A 21,828-nucleotide genomic window follows, 5' to 3' on the forward strand; every position below is an offset into this window, starting at 1 on the left:
CATGCACTAGCCCACTCCACCCAACACCACCCCACCCATCAACACCACCTCCTGCCTGCCTGGATCCTCATTCCTCATTACTGTAAGATAGTAGACCTGACCTGATAGACCTGACCATTTACAAATGAGAACCAGCATTTATGAATCCTCAGTTAAGAATGAACTGAAAACATTGGTTTCAAAATACTGGCTCAAAAGAAAGTCCGCTTTCACTGTTTCACATGGTTTCCATAAGACTTTTTAGTTTGTTCTTAAGCAAAAAACACCCATACTTAAAGATAAAAAATGAAGTGAAAAGGTGAAATGGAAAATACATGGCAAAGAAACTAGTCTTTTATTATAAACCGAGACTCCATGTGTGAGACCCACCAACCTGTTCTCCTCTACACATTATACTGATGGTGAGCTCTGGCACAAACAAGATACAAACAAAACCACAATAAAGGCATACAACACTAACATTAGAGGCATAATTCATAAATCATGTGAGATAATCTAACAAAAATGGCTGCTTTGTTCAAGATTTGGTTTTACTCACTAGTCACCTTCCACAACAGTGCGAAACAAAAAATAGAAAGTTGTGGACATAAAATCACCACTAGGTGGCGACCAAAGACAAATAATTGTGAAAAAATAAAAAGAAAACACATCATCTGTTACTCAGTCTATATGTTCCCAGCCATGATTTTATAAGACAAAAATCTACCACAACACAATGTATAAAACACCTTTTTGAATGACAATGGACTATAGAGTACTCTTAAAATACTTATAGTGTAATAGTGTATAGCGAGCCCTGGGCTGTTGAATATAATAACAATGACGTGTTCATGAAATAAAGCTTTCAGTAGTGTTACACCAGATTGGCTCATACACAGTTCACCCTTTGCTAGGACCCCTGAGGGTTAAAGGTCAAGGACGATGAGCTGGTTGAGTCTTGCACACAGCCGATGAAAGGAAGGGGGGGGGGGGGGGGGGTCCAGCTTCATCAGTGCTTGTACTTGTAAAGAGCCTCCACTGGTGAGAGAGAGAGCACACACACACACACACACACACACACACACACACACACGGCGTGCGTTAAAACACAATGTGATGGATCTGTAACAGCAACAGCAGCAGCAGCAGCAGCAGCGGCACAAGAGTGCGAAAGAGGGATTTGCATCTGAACTCTTCATCAAGTGTAAGACACTTTAGGCCAGCGCATCGGCTAACTGCGCGTCCAGTGTGCGTCCACTGCGCGTGCGTCCACTTACTGCTGTACTCCTGCGGGGACATCTGTGAGCTCTGAGTGTGTGTGTGTGTGTGTGTGTGTGTGTGTGTATGTGCGTGCGTCCACTTACTGCTGTACTCCTGCGGGGACATCTGTGAGCTCTGAGTGTGTGTGTGTGTGTGTGTGTGTGTGTGTGTGTGTGTGTGCGCGCGTCCACTTACTGCTGTACTCCTGCGGGGACATCTGTGAGCTCTGAGTGTGTGTGTGTGTGTGTGTGTGTGTGTGTGTGTGTATGTGCGCGCGTCCACTTACTGCTGTACTCCTGCGGGGACATCTGTGAGCTCTGAGTGTGTGTGTGTGTGTGTGTGTGTGTGTGTGTGTGTGTATGTGTGTGCGTCCACTTACTGCTGTACTCCTGCGGGGACATCTGTGAGCTCAGCACGTCGTTGAAGTGCCTCAGCCAGTCCTGCTGCTCGCTCTCCGTCTCGCAGGTGAACAGGAAGCTGCGCTCGGGCGTCACTATGGTGATGCCGTAGTACCAGGAGCCGTTGCAGTGCGTGCCGGCGGGCAGACCGGCGCTGGCGCTGTAGCCCAGGTCGCTGTTGCCAAGGAACACCTCACCTTTGGCAAAGGCATCCTGGGGGGGGGGGAGGGCACGACAGCATGTAGGTTAGACAGGCTGGGGTGTTTCAGCATGTAAGACGGGCAGAGCACATGGTCATGGTCCACTCTGGCAATGAGGAGGTCCACACTGCCCATAGCAGGTTTATGCACTGCTCAACTGTGGCCACACACACACACACACACACACACACACTGTACTAATATGGTCTGAGTCAGTGCGGAACAGTATAAGAGGAAGAATGTACTGTAATAGGTCCAGAATATAATGTGACATGTCTTCCCATATCTCCCCACATCCCACAGGAGCACAGCGATACCATTTACCTGTTGACATAATGTCTGTATTCTCTCCACCAACCAGCTGCTGTTATTTTATATCTTTAATCTCACACGTGCTACAGAAATAAAGTGACTTGACTTGACTGAGAGCTTCACACACACCACTGACAGGAACTTAATGAAGGCCATAAGACAGGGAACGCATTGGTCCCACATGCCCCATTTCCACCCCTCCTGCTCCACGACTCTTATCTTATTCTCTGTGACATGCCCCCTCTGGGGGGGGGGAGGCAGCGGCGAAGACAGAGCGGCTCTGCGTCCACTTTACCTCGAGGACAAACGACGCCGCCGTCCGTCTGTCTGTCCGCCGCCTCGAGACGCCGGGCGGCCCCTCCCTCGCGGAGCCACGATGCCGTCGGTCGGAGCGATCGACCGATCGGCCCGAATAAAGTGTGGTCATGGGAGAAGGTGCCATGGTACGGAGCTCATCCATCACAGTAGAGTCATAACACTGTCATGAGTGGGGCCCAGTTCAACGCTGATAAGCTAACTCAGCAGTCTAGCCAAATGCAGAACTAGCATTGGTGCCGCCTGCCAAGATCACAGGGAAACTAGGCCACCTCTGGGCCAATATATTCTTATCTCACTATGATCCCTTGGACTTTTAATGGTTTCTTCTTTGGCCCCCATACTACAAAACCTCCACTAAGAAATAAAAAAAACAAGGCCGACATATATTTGAGGAGCTTTTAACTTAGCTGTTCTAAGATCAGTGCAAACGACAGCCTCCGGCGGGCTTATTGCTTATTGGGCTTATTGCTTACGTTCCTGCTGACAGACACACAAAAGATGTAGCTGAACGACCTCCTTGATGAAGGTGACAATAAACTGGCTATGCTGTTTGGGAACCTCTAAGGAGCTGATAGAAAGCTCATTAAGTGGGCTGAATACTGAGAGAATACTGTTTACATTACAGCAATACATCTCATAGGATAATCAATGGCCAGAGAATGGCCACCGTTACAACTGGGTTGGTGTGAAGTTTCTGGGACTCAGCCAATAAAAGGCCTGGAGTCAGTTTATTATTTTGTGATTGTGTGTGCACACTGGACTCTCAATACTTATGGCAGTGCTGGTCCAATTCATCATTGGCACAATACCAACACTTTGTGCGTGTGTGTGTGTGTGTGTGTGTGTGTGTGTGTGTGTGTCAAACTCACCAGTGGATCTTTGAAGTACATGAGGCGTCTATGGTCCAGGGTGAACCAGCGCTTTTTAAAGCCTTCGGTTTGCTGAGAAACACACACATAGAAAAGAGAAACGACAACCCAGATGGAGAGGAGAATAGAATGGGAGAGGAGAGAAGACAAGAGGAGAGAGGAGGAGAGGGAGAGAAAGAGAGGAGGAGAGAGGAGGAGAGGGGAGCAGAGGAGAGACAACAGGAGAAAAACCTTTAAAAGAGGTAAAGTTTGCCTGTGCCTGGCCAGCCCTCAGTGATTCAGCATACTTTCACTCCCAAAAGAGAGACTGACATTTCAACAACTCCAGGAATATGTGTGATGCTCGATTGCTTTTCTCCTGTCAGGCTCTTTGCTACTAGCACTCCCATCAATCACTGTTAGGAACTCTCAAAGGTGCGTCTCTGAGATATCATCTCACAGAGAGAGGGATCTTCCAGTGAGATCTCTGTCACACCACAGTCTGCATCAAACTCCAACTCCAACTTCTGATAGTAGAACATGCTAAACTGGGTCAAACAAGACAACCGCTGGCTGTTTTTCGGTTGTATAATACAAAACACTAATTCAATATTTCAATATAACTTGAAGTCTTGAGACAAAATGCTAAACTCATCTCAAAGTTTGGATGATTTTATAGTAAATTGTAAAAAAGGCTGTCACTGCTAACAGTATCTAGCAGTATCTGTGTCTAATATCACAAGTGTTACATGATATAACTTAAAGGAGACATAGAATGGAAATCATTTTTGTTATGGTTTTGATGAATTGGGAGAGGTTGTGCATAACCAAAGAGTTATCGTGAACATGAGGCATGAGTGTGCCCTCCTTCATATAAAAATCTTGAACTCAGAAATAGCCACTAAAAAATGGACGAATTAGAACAAAGCCTACTTGTGATGTCAAACATTGCAAAGCCATTGAAGTTCAATCGTGGTTGCCAAAGAGGGCGCCATTTAGTCAAAAGGACCATTTCAATACCAAGCCTAAAGATAAGGTTTTAATTGGGCTTAAAAATTGCCATTTTTTTTATAAATCAAAGTTGAACGTATACTATTTTAACACCAGAGAACACAGTACAGTACTCAATTCATCAATGCAATGTCCTCTTTAACATGGGGCATGCCGCTCTATAAGAGACCATACGAGAGAGTAGACAGAGATAAGTTGAGACGGAAATGAGACTGAAAGGAGACGACGGTGAGCCGTGTAGTGCCGTCTTACCCTGGGGCCTGTCTTCTCCATGTAACCCTCCTTCAGAAAGTTCCGGGTCAGCTTTGGCCTTAGCTGAGTAAACACAGAAGGCCCATTGTTAGTCTCGCCACGCGAGGAATGGAATTTGACTCTGGACTAATCTATATAATTGAATATATGTCCGTTAAATACTCATTTCCTGACGGGGTGGTCTGGTTCTGAGGTCCATTGTTTTAGCGCGTACGTTAATTATAACTTTATAGGTTTGGATAATTGGAGGGACTTGAGCTGGGAAATGGGAACGGAGAGAATTAGCATAAAACAGGTTAGGGGTGTGTGTGTGTGTGTGTGTGTGTGTGTGTGTGTGTGTGTGTGTGTGTGTGTGTGTGTGTGTGTGTGTGTGTGTGTGTGTGAGAGAGAAAGAAAGAGAGACTATGTGGGAGACACACAGAGAGATTCATTATGTGCAAAAGTTTTAGTCTGTGTGTGTGTGTGTGTGTGTGTGTGTGTGTGTGTGTGTGTGTGTGTGTGTGTGTTGTCATACCTCAGCATCTGTGGCTCCAGGGAAAGCCACACTTAAGTAGTGAAGCTGCACAGCTCGAATAGAATTAAACCAGTCAACTATCTCCTACAGGCACAACCACAGCAGAAAGAGTTAAAACAGAGTTTAATCCTCACATGTAGCAGGCAATTGTAATGCACTTAGCCATTTCATTCCATGCTCCCATTTGTACTCACACACACACACACACACACACACACACACACACACACACAAACACACACTCACACACACACTCACACGCACGCACGCACGCACGCACGCACGCACGCACACACTCACACACACACTCACACACACACACACACACACACACACACACACACACACACAGTCGCACATACTGTACACACCTTGCCGTTCTCGTGGTAGACAAAGATATTGCGAGTGCTGTAGTCTTTCAGGTATGTGATCTGCAGGCCGTTGGGGTTGCCGATCTTCTCTGGCTGGAAAGAGGCGTTCATGTTGTCCACCTTGAGCACTGCCTTGGGTTCTTTAGCCTGAGGGTGTGGAGAGATGTAAAGGAAAAGACATTTTATGGCTATTTTATGTTGTGCTGTGCTGCGTCTTATTTGGAGCTTAGGGGATGCCAGAGGAACAAGTATCACCTGTGTCATTATGAGGTGTGTGTGTGTGTGTGTGTGTGTGTGTATGTGTGCGTGCGTGTGCGTGTGCCTGTGCGTGTGAGTGTACATTTTAGGTGTTCAGTAATGGTGTTTTGCACTTTCTACATGTTCAGTAAATATCTGCAGACAAGCCGTTTGAGTTGTGGTCTTAAGCACAGTTGTGTCACAAGGCTTTCCTTCTAAAGGATAACCTGACATAACTTTAGAAGAAGTTCTAAAGGATAACCTAACATAACTTTAAAATGTATGTAAGGATAACTTAACATAACTTTAGAATGTATATAAGGATAACCTGACATAACTTTAGAATGTATATAAGGATAACCTGACATAACTTGTCTGTCAACTTTCGGTAGCCTCACCCCTACCAGCTGCTCACATATTGCTGCAACAGGTGGCAGTGATTAAATAAACAAAGACAAATAAACAAACCATATGCGTAAGTGTACCTGGGAGTGTGTTAGATATTATTTAAACGCGTACATAACTAGCTCTGAGTTCTGCCATTTCCAGTTGGCAAAACATGTCATTGAAAATAATTCCTGACAGTATGACAGAGTCACAACACAGCACAGTAAATGGCACTGCTGTCCTGTACAGTAGCCTGTGCTTTCATTCTGCACCTCACCAACTCAGAGCTGGTGCCACTTCCCACTCCAATGTTCCAATATCCAGTGGCAGTCGAACTAGCAAATAAAGGGCCGGGGAAACTGTTACCGAAGGAGGGGTGGCTGAGTAAGCATTTTGTGGCGCTTATTCCTCCATATCCACTAAATCAGTTACTCGCTTTCACTGAGGCAACACCTGCAGCACAACAACAAAAAAAAGCTCCTCGTAGCGCCTTAAAAGGTCATTTATCAGGATACAGGCTTCAAACTGAACTGGAGGTCTGAGAGAGGAGGGGAGGGGGGGGGTGGAGGAGGAGGAGGAGGAGGGGTGGTAGCTTATTTCCAACCGCCGCCCCACACCCGCTTAAATTACTTTGATGGTACAATCCGGGATTTGCCGCACCACGAGCCGATTTCCTTCTCCCCCGCAGGCTAAGGCTGGTGTTTGGCGCTCGTCGCAGGCACCTGGACGGAGAACTTCATTTTGTGAGGAACGATTATGCTGCCGCAAGAGCGGCTTTAGCTGAGCTCTTCAAGGTGGCTAGCTACCGCCTCAAAACCAGGAGAGAGACGAGCTGCTTGAGGCGGCGGCTCCGTGGCATGCGGGGCCTCTCTCTGCCAGAGCAGCGGGGGAGTCGTGCGCGGACACGCCAAGGCCTGCAGGCGGGAGGAACGCCAGGGAGACAGGAATCTCACCGGAATCTCAGGACACAGAGGCCAGGGGTGTGTGTGTGTGTGTGTGTGTGTCTGTGTGTGTGTGTGTGTGTGTGTGTGTGTGTGTGTGTGTGTGATTTGAACGGCTGTTACGTAATGATAAAGTACCCTGCCTTACCCTACCCTACCCTACCCTTGTGGACAACACCACAAGCTTTAGAGAGCTTTAGAGAGAGAGAGAGAGAGGTCAGCCCAGAAACCACTGTTGTGTTTACTTTACACTGGAAGACAATATGGCATGTGGGGACCATGGTTTGCACACATTTTTGCTTGTGCATACTTGTGTAGGCTCACTGTGCATACTTCTCTACTTGCAGAGTGCTGTAACCATACACCACATTTTTTAACCGCAATTTCAGATTTGAGCTGCCTCTAATCTAATCTGCAACATCTCTTCCATGAAAACTGTAGGAGTTGTGTACTATAAAAAGCATACTGAGTGAAACATTGAGTGAGCGTTTGCAAAACATTTCAGCAAAGGTTCAGATGTGAAGCATATACCCACATGCTAACATAATATTTACACATTTGCAAAGAGACTCACATCATATTTTGTGTAGTACTTGATTGATCCTTCCCTCTCAGAGAGAACGAATCGTCGGCTGAGGAACTGGCCGTTGTCCCGCCCCCTCTTCATCATCATGCCATCCCGGATTGCTGTTTGTCAGTCAGACATGTCAATCAGTGCAAGAGGAGGTGACCTTTGGTTGATTAAGTATTCTCTGCAACACACCAGGGGACAGTCAACAGCCACTCACCCTCCTCGTAGGTCAGCTTCTTCCCAGCCTCCGTGAACTCTCTCCTCTCGTACTTGGCTCTGATCCATTGCTCCCTCAAGACCCTGTAGTCACACACACACACACACACACACACACACACACACACACACACACACACACACACACACACACACACACACACGCACACACACGCACACACACACACGCACACACACGCACGCACACACACGCACACACACACACGCACACACACACACAGAGACACACACACACACACACACACACACACACACACACACACACACACACACACACACACACACACACACATACACACACACACACCCAACATACATACAGCCATGTAACATATCGACAGCAATAAATATGCAAGGCACATTTTTAAAAGATAGAGGCAAGAAAAAAAAGAACATACTGTAACAGTAATTCAATTCATTAGCCAGACACTGTTAAATTATATCTTAATGTTCAGGAATTCTTCAAATCCTCAGCACAGATGGTTCATTCCATAGATTCCGTCCCTAGACTCCTTACACTCCTTGCAATTTAATAAGCTGTGCGTTTAGTTCTATAAAAAAAAAGCTATAGAAAAAGATGTGGAGGGCAAGAACCACATACAAATTAAGAGCGAGGCGGAATATAGGCTAGGTTTTTTGGGGGGGGAATCTCTGTGTCCTCACCCAGCAAGGTAAGACTGATTTACAAAATGGCTTCTCGGAGCTCATAATGTGAGCGCCCAGCAAATCCAATCATTTTTCATACAGTGTCAACCGGCTCTCATTAGAATACAGCCGCTGCCCAATTTGGGCCCGATAGAGTGTCTTCAGACCTCGAGTGAAGGCGGCGAGTGAACGTGCACTAGCAGAGCCAGACGAATAACACAGTTACAGTTAAAGCCAACACACACACACACACACAAACACACACACACACACACACACACACACACACACACACACACACACACACACACACACACACAGACACACACACACACACACAAACCCCGAAGCACTTCTAGGACAGCTTTACTATAGCCTCTCACAGGAAGTGCTCTCCAAAAAAACGACCGCCATTGAACCAAACGCTGAACAGGGCTGTTGGACAAACGACAAGACACATGCCAACTGACTGACAGCTCCCTCCCTCCCTCCCTCCCACCCTTCCTCCTTCCTTCCCTGGTGGCGCGTGTAGCTCTGTGCACTGTGCTGAGATCAGTGGAGCACCACACTCGCTGGACTCGGTGTGACACTGCAAGCCCACCAGCGTCCAGGTCTCTCCCCGCTGTAAGCGCTCCCTAATTGGGCCCTTTGTTGCTACTAAGAGGAGCCCTAACAAGCCATCTGTCTTGGCTGCTTCCCCAGAGGGAGCCTGCGGAGGGAGGGTGGGGTCAGGCTCTATAGTCATCCCTGCCTGCTCTGTGCTCGCGTCCTGCCTGATCCTTTTCTTCCACTCCTTTCTTCCTCTTTTTTTCCCTCCGGGAACCGTGTGAGTTGAAAAATATGTCCTTTTAGCATGGCTCTTGGAAGTGCTGATGGCTCTCATATCTCATATCCAAGGAGACAAGCGACAGACAGATGGATAGACACGCACAGACAAAACGACGGACAGAAACATGGACAAACAGAAACAGACAGATATACATAGACAGACAGGTAGAGACGGAGAGAGAGACAGAGAGAGAGAGAGAGAGAGAAAGTGGACAAAAAAGCGTAATAACCACATTACAATAAACTAAAATAGTGGGATATACTGTATGCAAAAAGGGAGGGGTTGCCAAATCTCAACAGAGATAGACAGGTAGAGAGAAAGAGAGAGAAAGATAGGCCGACAGAGAGAGAGAGAGAGAGAGAGTGGACAAAAAAGCGTAATAACCACATCACAATAAACTCAAATAATGGGATATATGCAAAAACGAGATGGGGTGCCAAAGCTCAACAACTCTTGGAGGAGAAAGACAGTCATCAAGAAAGCGCCGCCAGAAGGAGCCCTGTAATTGCAGAGGGGTAGCGACCTCCCGAGGTCCACTTGAGAGGAGCGGAGAGGAGTGGAGAGGAGCGGAGAGGAGTGGAGCGAGGAGGGGAGAGGAGGGGAGTGGGAGGGGAGTGGGAGGAGGACCAGAGGAGTCCACTGCCAAACGCACCGCGCTGGAGAGGCCATTATCATTCGGCTAAGTGCGCGAAGGCCACGGCTCTCATTAACGGCGCCCGGTAAACACTCAAGCTCTCCCAGGAGAGCACATGCGCGCACACACACACACACACACACACACACGCACACAAGCACACACACACACACACACGCACACACACACAAACACACCGCAGAGGGGTCAGGTCAACGGTACCCCTTTGCCACACGCATACACACAGCAATCAGCCGCCACTATACTTCTATAAAAGAAGTGTGTGTGTGTGTGTGTGTGTGTGTGTGTCAAAGACTATGTCTAGACAGAAATAAGAAGCAACACAATGAAGACTCTTGATGACACGGCACGAGATGGTTGATTGGGGGACACGCCAAGGCAAACATGAGTGGCAAGGCAAGTTATGAATCAACATGCAATGTGCTTCGTCATCTCTAACTATCCCTGACACACACACACACACACACACACACACACACACACACACACACACAGAACAATTCTAAAGAAGTGATGCGTGCAAATCCCCACTTATTCCCTTTACCTGCACCATAGTCATGGGTACGTCCTTCACCAACCAGCCCTACTCTCACCTGAACCTGAGCTGTGGGTACATCCTACACCAGCCCTACTCTCACCTGTGCCATGATGCTGACATAATACTGTAGCATACCTAGCATACCTGTAGACTAGTCAAATTATGTTCAAAACATGAACATGATGTTTTAACCAAAGATTAGATATTGTAACTAAAGTCAAATCACATCCTCATTCTTTTGACTTGTATGTAGCTTTGGTTCAAAATGCTTCAGCCAAATGCAATGAAATGTAACATACGTGGAGGCCAGATCATTCTGCACTGTCATGCACAGTGTGTACCATGTGCACAGCACTGTCATTATCATGCATATGGAAGGGTAATGTGAGTCCAGGCTGACTAATATGTTGCACAACATAACAGATGATCTGCAGATGCGCTCTACTCTACATAACATGCCGCTACTGGGGGGAGTTCTTCTTAGTACTCATTCTGACTGAGAGAAATAACTGAAGGCCCCTTAGTGTGTGTATTGTGACCTAGATTACTGAAACATGTTTATAACCTCATTTTATCACACACACATGTAAGTGTACACACACACACACACACACACACACACACACACACACACACACACACACACACACACACGCACACATAGAGAACAGCATATATCCACTGATGCACACCATGGGGGGTGAGAAAAGGAAGACTGCTGGGGGAAACTATTCATCTCACTCCTGTCTTGAGGAGCTAGCACACACACATACAGAACATACAGACAGACAGAGAGACAGAGAGACAGAGAGAGTGTGAGAAAGAGACTGCAAGAAACAGACACACAGACAGAGAAAGAGAAAGGTTATTGTAATTGTTGTATTTGTGCTTTGGCAACACCGCACCTACAGTCATACTTGACTTGAATTTAATTGAGAGAGAGAGAGAGAGAACAGAGACAGACAGACAGACACAGACACAGACACAGACACAGACACAGACACAGACACAGACACAGACACAGACACAGACACAGACAGAGACAGAGACAGAGACAGAAACAGAGACAGTAACCAAGAGACAGTAACCAAGAGATGAATAATATGCCCTCTGACCAACAGAGTTACATTTGGGCCAAAGAGGAAGTGAAGAGCACGCACAGACCTTTTTTTTATTCCACCCACCACACAACGCACGACTCCATCTACTATACATACCTCTACCAGTTCACCCAGGGGTCAGTGCAGAGAGACACTATTCTAGTTCCCTATTCAGGCCATCAGACTTCAACTACAGTATGAGCTATGGACAGCAGGCCTGCTCAAAGCTAGCATGCAGACCTCATTACTCCTCATGGGTTGTCCCTAAGCTAATCCCCAGATATGGACTGAATGCAGTCATATATATATACGAATGTCGGGACAGTAGCATTTGGTACAGTGAAGGAATGTTTCGAGTGGATAATGATTTTTTTTTAAATGTTCAGAAGAACACTGACAGTGTTTCCTAGAAGTGGATAATTAGGGTTCAAACGGTAAAAGCTCCTTCAAAAACACATAGTCCAAAGTGTTTTGAAGTCATTTTGCATCTGCGCCTCACCCTTTGTCTCAGGTGCTAATACACATCATCATCATCATCATCATCACGGCGGCACTGAGAGTGGGGACTTACTGGCAGTCTTTGTGAGTGGGCTTGTAGTAGTAGATCGGCACCGCTGCCTCGTACCGGCTCTTGGCCACGGCGTTCCCATTCTCTGCCATGAACTGAGGAAAAAGAGAATAATATTATTATTAATAATAATAATAGTAGTAGTCTAATGATAATAATAATAATAATAATAATAATATGTTATTGATGTTGTTATTATTATTACTATTATTAATAAATTATAATAATAACAACAACTTTAATTTATTCGCCTTTGAGTAATAAACAAACAAACACGCAAACAATACAACAAAGAGATGGAGTACAAAGAGACCGTTATATGTTACTGTTATCGGTAATGTAGCAAAATAGACCAGAAATCAGCAGGCCAGTGCATTCCAACTATTCAACACTATTCAATAATAGTTCTGAGGCTTAGACTTTGGCGGTCTGTGGCATATGCAGAAATTATATTGATAGTATTTTGGATAGTATTAAGTAAGTAGTCCCAGATGCAAGCAGTAGATACTGTATACAGTAATATCCAGTGTTCAGAGAAATTCCATTACTCTGATATTCTGCTATACAATATACAGTCACATAACCGTTATGAAGACAGGAAATTATTTGGGAATTCATCAGTTTTTCCACTCAATACTAACACAGTACAGAGCGACAAAAAGAAAAATGACAAGAAAAAAGGTCAGCTTCCTGTCACTTAAGCTTGGATTCTGAGACAAGTTGAACATGACAGGGATTGAAAAAGATGGTTCTACACAAAACCAAGTCAGAGGAATATAATCCTGAAAATGCGAAATGTCCCTCTACACCCTGGGGTGGTCGAAAAAGACACTCTCGGGATGTGAAGTGAGCTCAAAATGTCTACCTCAGAAAAAGACACTCTCGGGATGTGAAGTGAGCTCAAAATGTCTACCTCAGAAAATGGCTGCCGTCTGTACTACTCACCTGCACTTCCGAGTCTTCCCAGCGGGACAGCGTGAGCGACTTGACTTTCCCGATGTCCGGAATGTTCCGGTGGATGCCAGAGCAGCCCAGGCAGATGAAGACGCCCAGCGAACAGGAGCCCCATTCTGGACCTGGGCAGCGCGGGAGAAATAAAAAACAAAATAATTTCTAGATTAGTGATGAGGATCATTTACTCAGACAGAGACTAAGAGATGCAGCCGTCCACTTCTGAAGCAATGCGTTGACTTGAAATGTTGAAGGCTTGGTCCAAGCCACTGCAAGATGGCTACAAATGTCTGAGTTCTCTCTCTCTCTCTCTCTCTCTCTCTCTCTCTCTCTCTCTCTCTCTCTCAACTGCTCAAACAAACACTTAGAGATGCAGTTCACAAATCATGAGAAGGGTGATTGATTGATACTTTAGCTCAACAGCCTTTCACACTTCTGAAGTGATGTACTGACTTGAAATGTTGATGGCTTGATCCAAGCCACTGCAAGACAATCCACAAATGACCTATTTGAGTGGAGCAACATGCCCCGATGAAGGCCCCAGCCGCTACGCGTGGGCATTTTTAGGTCCTTGTTGGACATGTCTGTTTCAAAATAAAGACATTTTAAACCATCTGGAGTGCCTTGGTCGTGGAGGATTTTTTTCTCCTTTTCTACACAATGACCTATTTGAGTGTTCCAATAAAAATAAATAGATAGCTAAAGGATTAAGATGCTGGATAAATGGATGAATGAATGAATGAATGAATGAATGAATCCATCTTATCTTTTTTCTGTTTTCAACTCAACAACGCAAGACTAAAAGGCCTTCATAGCCAATCAACACAGCATGGGGGGTTTAAACTAATTCCATCTGACGTCATGCTTGTTATTATTTATGTGTTATGGCACAACATTGTTAAACTGAATGAACCCCTATAATTTGGTGCAAACAGCTAAATAAGCACACGCGCAGTCTCCCTGCAGGTGTGTGGCGGAAGTCACCTCACGGAGTTACACAGCGGGGACAGAGACAGCTGTGGCAAACAAACCGACAAGCCGCTGGAAGAAATCTGATCGCCGCCGCTCGACAGACCTGCACGGCAAAAGAGGAAGGGAAACTATGCTCCGTCGTCACTATGTATTTTCCTGCCTCACGCCGCAAGAGTTTATAATTAAGAAGAAGAGGGAAGTGTTTTGACTTAACACCCTCTGCGAGAACTGTAGACCTTTTAGACATTTGCAGGTGATTAGAATGTTGCCCATTAAAGGCTCCACATGACACTGTCATAATGAACTCCCACCCATTTGAATGGCAGTCAATGTAAGTTCTAGATCTTCACAGTAGAATTCTGGAATTACTTGTACAAATATTTTAGTCTTCAAAGATGTTTATATTGTACAGCAAATATCTAGCCCCAGAGGTCAAATCTGAAGTGCCTCCACGTCTGAAATTAAACCTTAGGGGGTGAAGATTATATGGTGAAACTTTCATGCTTTAGTCATAAAATGCACAATACTTCTCATTATGTGAGCTTAACTGCTCCACTATTTGCGAGGTCAAAACTAGGAGAGGAAATTAGCAGTTGTTATTAGTCCTCATCTGGTGGGCAAAGTAAGCAGGGCTGATGTAGGCTAACGTGATCTTCTCAGTGTGGAAAGAATGCTACCGAGCTGGAAGTTTCCACGAGACATATGGAATCCAAGAGCCCTGTCTGTGGTACATATGATATGCTAGCATGTCTCAGAGAAATGTGGGGGTTGGAGCAGCCTTCACTCAGTCTATCATTTGTATTTGTGAGTGCTGACCCACACTGATAGCTGATAAGAAAAGAGAAAAAGGCCACACGTTGCATACAAATATGGACTACAGTAAATGCGATAAACATTTGCACCTCCTTTCTTATCATGCTATCATGTCTGTCGTAATAATGTCTTTGACCCATGTCTACCTGACCAGATGGCTCAATCGTAAGTTCTGTTCATGAAGCTTATCTGGTTGAACAACTACTGCTGGCAACAACACTATGGGCTGGGTTCACTAACCAGGTGAAAGGCCTAATGCTAAAACAAAGAAACATTGCCATGCATCACTTAACATAAAAGACCTACCACTTCAATGAATGTCATTTTACCCTGCAGAGCAAAGTACATCTCAACTGTCAAAGTACATCTCATCTGTCAAATAAGAGCTCTGATAGCCATCAACTTTTGAAAGCATGCCACCTCTCAACTGATAGTTGCTCTCACACCTCGACTTGGACTAGTGTCAGGCTCATTGGGTGAAACTGTAGTGGTGGTGTTGCTCAAAGAGCCACCTGACTTCACTGCAGTCAGTAAATTACTCTGTTTATTTTTAAGATAGACACTGAAGAAGGTTATTTTTCATTAGAATTGGGAAGCTTTTGTAGTAAAATAAAAAATCTAATAAGAAAAACTAAAAATATATATATAATATGATGTTCACAGACACACACAAATTAAGAAAATATGGACTTATATGGTTCTTCGTCTCAAGGCCTCAGTTATTCAGCTGCTTGTGCTATTTTCACTGTGGTATGTTGAGTGCATCTCCATCCACAGCACACAAGAGCTAATGAAGATCATAACACAGAGATAAGGGTGTCTGGAGACTAGTCTAGAGAGAGAGGGGGAGAAAAAGAGACAGAGGGTGCCTCTCAACATCTCTCCTCGATCCTCGATCCTCAAGGGGCGTTCCCACTGATCTATAACTAAAACTGGATAGACTATCCCATTGTTGCCACCCCATCATTCTTTATGTAGATCAGTGAGGATCGAGGCCCAAGGAGGGAGGATGTATAAAAGCCGAATGAGAGGCACCCATAGACTACGTTAACATACGACTATACTGCACATTCATATGCTTTCTATTACCTCTGCCAAGGAGGTTATGTTTTCATTGGGGTTTGTTTGTTTGTCTGTTTGTTTGTTCGCAAGATAACTCAAAAAGTTATGGATGGATTTCGATGACATTTTCAGGGATGGTCTGAAATGACCTAAGGAAGAAACTGATCCATATCACCATCTGGATCCAGGAGGCAATTATGTTTTTCGCTTGGTGGAGGTCTGCGCTCTCTGAGTGCTTTTGTAGTTTTCTAGTTATTTCTGATTGTGCACATAGACTTTTAACAGTATGGGTGACACAGTATGGTGATGTAGGTGTCCAACCCACAGGTCTATTTATGACTGTGCATATACTGTAGGCCTTTAACAGTATGGGTGATGCTGTCAGGCTGTCATACCCATAAGCGAGCACTTCACTCTACAGTACTCCCAGGGCCACGGCGGAGACACACACACACACACACACACACACACACATACACGCACACACACACACACACACACACACACACACACACACACACACACACACACACACACACTCATGCTGGGTGAGCACTGAGGATGTGAGTCTGAGAAGAGGGGGTGTTGAGTGAGTGACGGTGAGAAGAATGCGTGACAGCACGCCGCGAGCCCCGACACGCACACGGCTCCTGAGCAGTCGCCGTGAGATCTTCTTCTTCCATCTTCTCATCTCATCCCACGGGTGCCTCGCATTGCAATCCTGAGTCAGAGACTGAGTTCTAACCTATGATTTTCAAACACATTTGGCCTTCTCTTACCCTTCTCATGTGTCTCCCTGGCCACAGACACAGACACAGAGACACAGAGACACAGAGACACACACACACACACACACACACACATACACACACACACACAGCTCACACACACACACACACACAGCTCACACACACACACACACACACACACACACACACACACACACACACACACACACACACACACACACACACACACACACACACACACACACACACACACACACACACACACACACACACAAGAATTCTATGTGAAGGAGCGCCATTGTTTGCACAGGTCTGACACACCCACCCACTGCCAGCCAGGCAGGTAGAGTACAACCTGAAGTCTGAAGTCTGCCCTTGGCCTGGGTACAAAGGTCCAATGTGGCGTATGAAGCCGCTATCTAACGATATCTAATCACATGAACAAAGACCTTTAGTTGATATAATAACTTTATGAGACTAGCAGTGCTGTGCGGGCTGCATTTTGAATAGCTGGTAAAAACAATAAAGAGTAAAGTGCGTGGGGGCCACACACAGACATGACTGGTTCACTGCATGTGTGTCAATAGCGATAAGTTCAGTCTTTGGTTCCTATGTAATCCGACTAGGCCACTCTGCAAAGGTTGTTTGCTTACTGCCATCCAGCTGGCAAGCAGTGAGAGGCAAGAAGCTAAAAAACAAGTGAGCAATGCGGAATGCAGCGAACATAAGTATAGTCTTAGAATTGTTTAAGTGCATTTTTTTAAAATATATTATCCTTACTTTTACAGTCACCTCCCCAGAAGGGTCTACTCTGCTGCTGTCATAAAAGTGCTAGTCTCTGTTGTGAAATAATGTGTCGTGCAACACAAGGAAATACACATTTTGAACTCATAATTTCCTGGTTGCAACACTTGACTCATATCTTTTGCAGATCCTTTATCATCCATCCAAGAACACAAAGTGCTGAAACGCTATTCATCTCTAGACCGTATAGATTAAGACTTATGGGGACGTATGTAATTTGTAAAAAAGATGAATATTTACCCCTTTTTAATAGTCTAATCACAACTTTTAATTTGGCAGCTCCTTGACAAATATCCCAGGCAACCAAAGCGTAATCCTCTAGCAACATGTGCATTAATTCAATTATGCTAATTACTCCATTGTGTTCCAGGTTAATGGCTGTCAAAATCAGCTTTTACGGGTGCTTCAGCAGGATTTCAAGATGGGAAGTATTAAGAGTAATGATAATGCATGGGATTAATCTAATCATCACGCCATATGTTCAATATTATGTTCAAACATAATTCATGACCTTGAATAATTATTAGAGAGGGGGGAGAGAGAGAGAGAGAGAGAGAGAGAGAGAGAGAGAGAGAGAGAGAGAGAAAAGAGAGAGAGATTATTTTCAAGATGTTCAATCAACAAAACAAACACCATTGTCTAGTGCATTTGAATAGGCCTACACAACCTATACTAGTAGTCTGTGTTAGTATTAGTAGTAGGCCTACAGTGGTCAAAGGCAACCCTGTCTGCTCACGCAAATGATGCAATAGTGGAAGAGTAGGAAGATTACTTTTCTGAGACACACCCCTTGACTTGTAGTTTTAGAGCCCTCTGCTTTCTAAACATGCCTGCACTTGCAGCTTACATCTGCATCCCTCTAAAGGGCCCAAGCATGCCATTCTATACCATTCCCATTTGCACTCATGCTAAATGTTGAAGCTATTGCTTCATGCCATGGTCAATGTCATCAGTACAGTTCTATTCTACCGTTGTCACTGATGGCACCAAAACGTGTTATTTTAGCTACAAGACATCACATCTTTTACATTTAAAAAGCAGTCCAATCAAATTGAAACATTCGCCAAAGACATGACGGGGGGCACGCAACGGGTGTAGGTGTAGCCTACAACACCTTGTCTTATTTTGCCATTTTTGAGAGCTCTCTATTTGTAACTTTGTCCTACTTGTCACCTTTAGTTCTAGGAGCGACTCTCGCTGAACTCACCGGGCACACCGCAGTCAGCGCAGGCCTGATTCCCTGGCTTTTGGAGAAGCTCCCTGAGCGCGCGGATGCCTCTGTCGTTGCCTGACATCTCAAGCCCTCCGGTGGGTCACCAGGTTACCAAATGCCAAGTTGGTGTCAGGAGAACCGGCGACGACTGGATTTCCCTCACCATACGGCTGGGTCCGCAAACTCCCGGTAGCAAGTGTTTTTTTTTTTTTTTTTTACAAGTCGGCTAATAGCCTACTCGTTCCAACATACAAAAAAAGTTCCGCTTCAAATCCTGTTGGTGACGGTTATTTCTTCTCACTTTAAGCAGCTTTTGAAGGGCATTCACTATTCTGTTTCAGTTTCAAGACTTTAAACGCAACTTGGTCCATTTACACGCGAAGTTCCCAGATCCGCTCCGTCTCCAAGAAAAAGGGCGTGTTTGACCAGGGATAAACATTCGGAAGTGAGACGTTCGGTTTTGTTCTAACTTGCTGTTCCGCAAATATGCGGCGAGAACGTGTGCTTCCAGCGCGCCTCCGCTGTCGCAAAAGTGGAAACAGCAGTTGCAGTGATACAGGGAACTAACTGTACAATATGGTGATTCACTGTTTCCTGAAATATTTACAACCCGTGACGGTGTATATTAATGTAAAAACGAAACAAGGGATGTTGGCATTTGTTTCACACACACGCAGATGTTTAAGTTGTGTTTCAGTGAACACACCGGTGGTCAGCCATTTGATCAGTCTTCCAAACTCACCTGTGTGTTGGTCCTCATGTGCACACTCTTGACCACTCTTGGCCATTAGGTGGCAGCAAAGTAAGTGCGTCAGCGTAATGTGACCAAAACGGCAGTTACAGTGTGGGCCAACGTGTCGCTTAACTTAATTCATTGATTCATAACTCTCTGTTCAGATCAGTTTATTGTACACAAAACATGAAAAATATAAAAATATCACAATCAAGAGAATAGTTTAGCTATTCTTTGACAACACTGAGCTACTGCTGCCAAAGCACCCTCATAAATCAAAGCAACTCGGTTTGAGGTGTCAAAACTTGACCAAAAAAGAAATCAATAACCTAGTCTAATATTTTTGTCATTTGAATAAATTGCATTGCACTGCACTGCACTGCGGAAATGCAGTATATGGGATATGAAACGGCATTGTACTTAAGAAATACTGCAGTTATTTATTTATTTGGAAGGGCTATTTATGAAAAACTGCATAACAGAAAGTATTTTTGAGTCAAGCAGACCCTGAAGTCCACTAATTGCCTACTCAGAATGATGGGAAGATTTGTAGAATAATACTCGAATAGTCTCACACAGAGCCATATAGATACTGTACATGTATCTATATGGCTCTGGTCTCACAGGGCTTGGGCCCCGCTGCTCTCTAAGATAAAATGTATGTTACAAAACAGCACTGCTCTTTCGGGAGCCATTATTAGGGTAGCTTACTGTCTTTCTCCAGATAGATTTGCCTCCTGAACCTCAGACACAGCAGCAGGTCTCACACATCTTTTGTTGGGGGGGAAGCATTTAAAGGGAGATTTGAAAAGAGGTGCAATGAAATGTCACCTTGGTGGCAGCATTGCTCTCTTGTGAGCAAGTGCAGTTATCGTTGGGCTGAAAACTGTCTCATAAGTGAGATAGATTGTTCTTATTTAACACCTGAAAGAGCCTGCTTCCGTCTCCATATTGTTTTTTGACACCCAAAGCACAGGCTATGTCGTGCTCATTGTTGCACTGCCTTGAGGTAATTTGTCAACAGTCAGGGTGGTTCGCTATAACAGAGCCATGGATAAAGCCAGCTTTAAAGCACACCACAGGTGCAAGGGCTTCAGTTTAGCCTTTGTTTGTCGGTTAAAAGAAACTTTCACTCCTGTAATGACCTCTATTCAGAAGTTATGCCAAATAAATAAATAAATTCACATAAATAAATAAATAAATAAATAACACAGCGTCGACACCACACACTGCACCCTGGAATTATCACAATAGTGCGGTCTCCATAGCAACTCCAAAAGATTTTCTCTCTCTCACCATTGAAGTAGTAGCCTAACCTGCTGTGTGTGAGAGGCAGGATACAAAGAAAGGAAAAACACTCACATGCAATTAGCTCCTTTCCCAGTGTCTTCCTCACAGAAAAAGAAACATGGACACATTTTGTGGGTAATGATGAGAAAGCAGGACAGAGGGAAAGAGAGAGAGAGAAATAAGGAGGTAGAGAGAGAGAAAAGGATGGAGAGGGGGCAGGAGAGAGAGAGAGAGAGAGAGAGAGAGAGAGGAGGGGGGACTCGTCCAGATGATTGTGCTTCATGTCAGTCATACAGTAAGTTCAGGATAAGTAGCCCAGACGAATTGACCTGAAAAAAAAAAGACGGCCCACATCAACACCCCCTCCAACATATCATCTATATGCAAATGGTAGGTGGCATTTTGAAGCTTGTTGGCTTTGACAGCGATTAAATGGCACTGACTTTCTCTATTAGTGCTTGTTGTCCTTGAGGTTGTTCTGACAAATCGCTTTTCGCTCCCGCTGTTCGTACGTCCTTTTACCTGCTCCTCCAGAGTTGGCCATCTCAGGTGCGAAAGTGGTGAGTGGTTTCAGATTAACACAGCATCAAAGAGAGAGAGAGAGAGAGAGTCTTTCTTTCTTTTTTATCCTGGAGGTAAGGGATTCCATTTTCTCCACAAGATACATGTCATGGTCTGATATTTGGGCATGAAATTGATGTGATTTGTTAGTTTGTGTGTCACTGGCTGAGTTATCTGAGAGACTATTAATACATCTGGGAACTGAACAGCTGCTGCCTTTAGATGATTTAATATCCTGGTGGTGATTTTTCATGGCTATAGGCACAGAAGGTGGCACTAGGTATGGTGCTAGACTACCGTTTCCTGACTGACACGACAACAAAACCAAGTTTGTACATGCTGCATTGACTAATTGTATGTACACGTGTATGTTAATGGCATGCATGAAATGTGTTTAATGTCAAATGACATTGCGCATGATGTAAACATCAGGGTGATGGTGTTGGTGTTGGTGCTGGAGACGCATGGTCTAACACAGGTATGGTGTGTGTGTGTGTGTGTGTGTGTGT

The 21,828-nt window shown here is 44.9% G+C and overlaps 1 protein-coding gene across 1 annotated transcript; it reads right to left on the bottom strand.

Moving 5' to 3' along the window:
* Nucleotides 1-311: 311 nt before the first annotated feature.
* On the bottom strand, nucleotides 312-19,171 carry zgc:92360 (uncharacterized protein LOC436988 homolog). Its single transcript, XM_062544981.1, has 11 exons — nucleotides 18,730-19,171; nucleotides 13,117-13,247; nucleotides 12,175-12,266; nucleotides 7,817-7,899; nucleotides 7,603-7,715; nucleotides 5,464-5,610; nucleotides 5,093-5,176; nucleotides 4,579-4,641; nucleotides 3,337-3,408; nucleotides 1,619-1,850; nucleotides 312-1,017 (listed from the first exon to the last, which is right to left on the bottom strand). The coding sequence occupies exons 1-11, from the start codon at nucleotides 18,815-18,817 to the stop codon at nucleotides 989-991; spliced, it is 1,134 nt and encodes a 377-aa protein (XP_062400965.1). The 5' UTR covers nucleotides 18,818-19,171; the 3' UTR covers nucleotides 312-988.
* Nucleotides 19,172-21,828: the final 2,657 nt, after the last annotated feature.

The sequence above is a fragment of the Sardina pilchardus genome, chromosome 1, assembly GCF_963854185.1.
Source record: "Sardina pilchardus chromosome 1, fSarPil1.1, whole genome shotgun sequence".
Lineage (NCBI taxonomy): Eukaryota > Metazoa > Chordata > Actinopteri > Clupeiformes > Clupeidae > Sardina > Sardina pilchardus.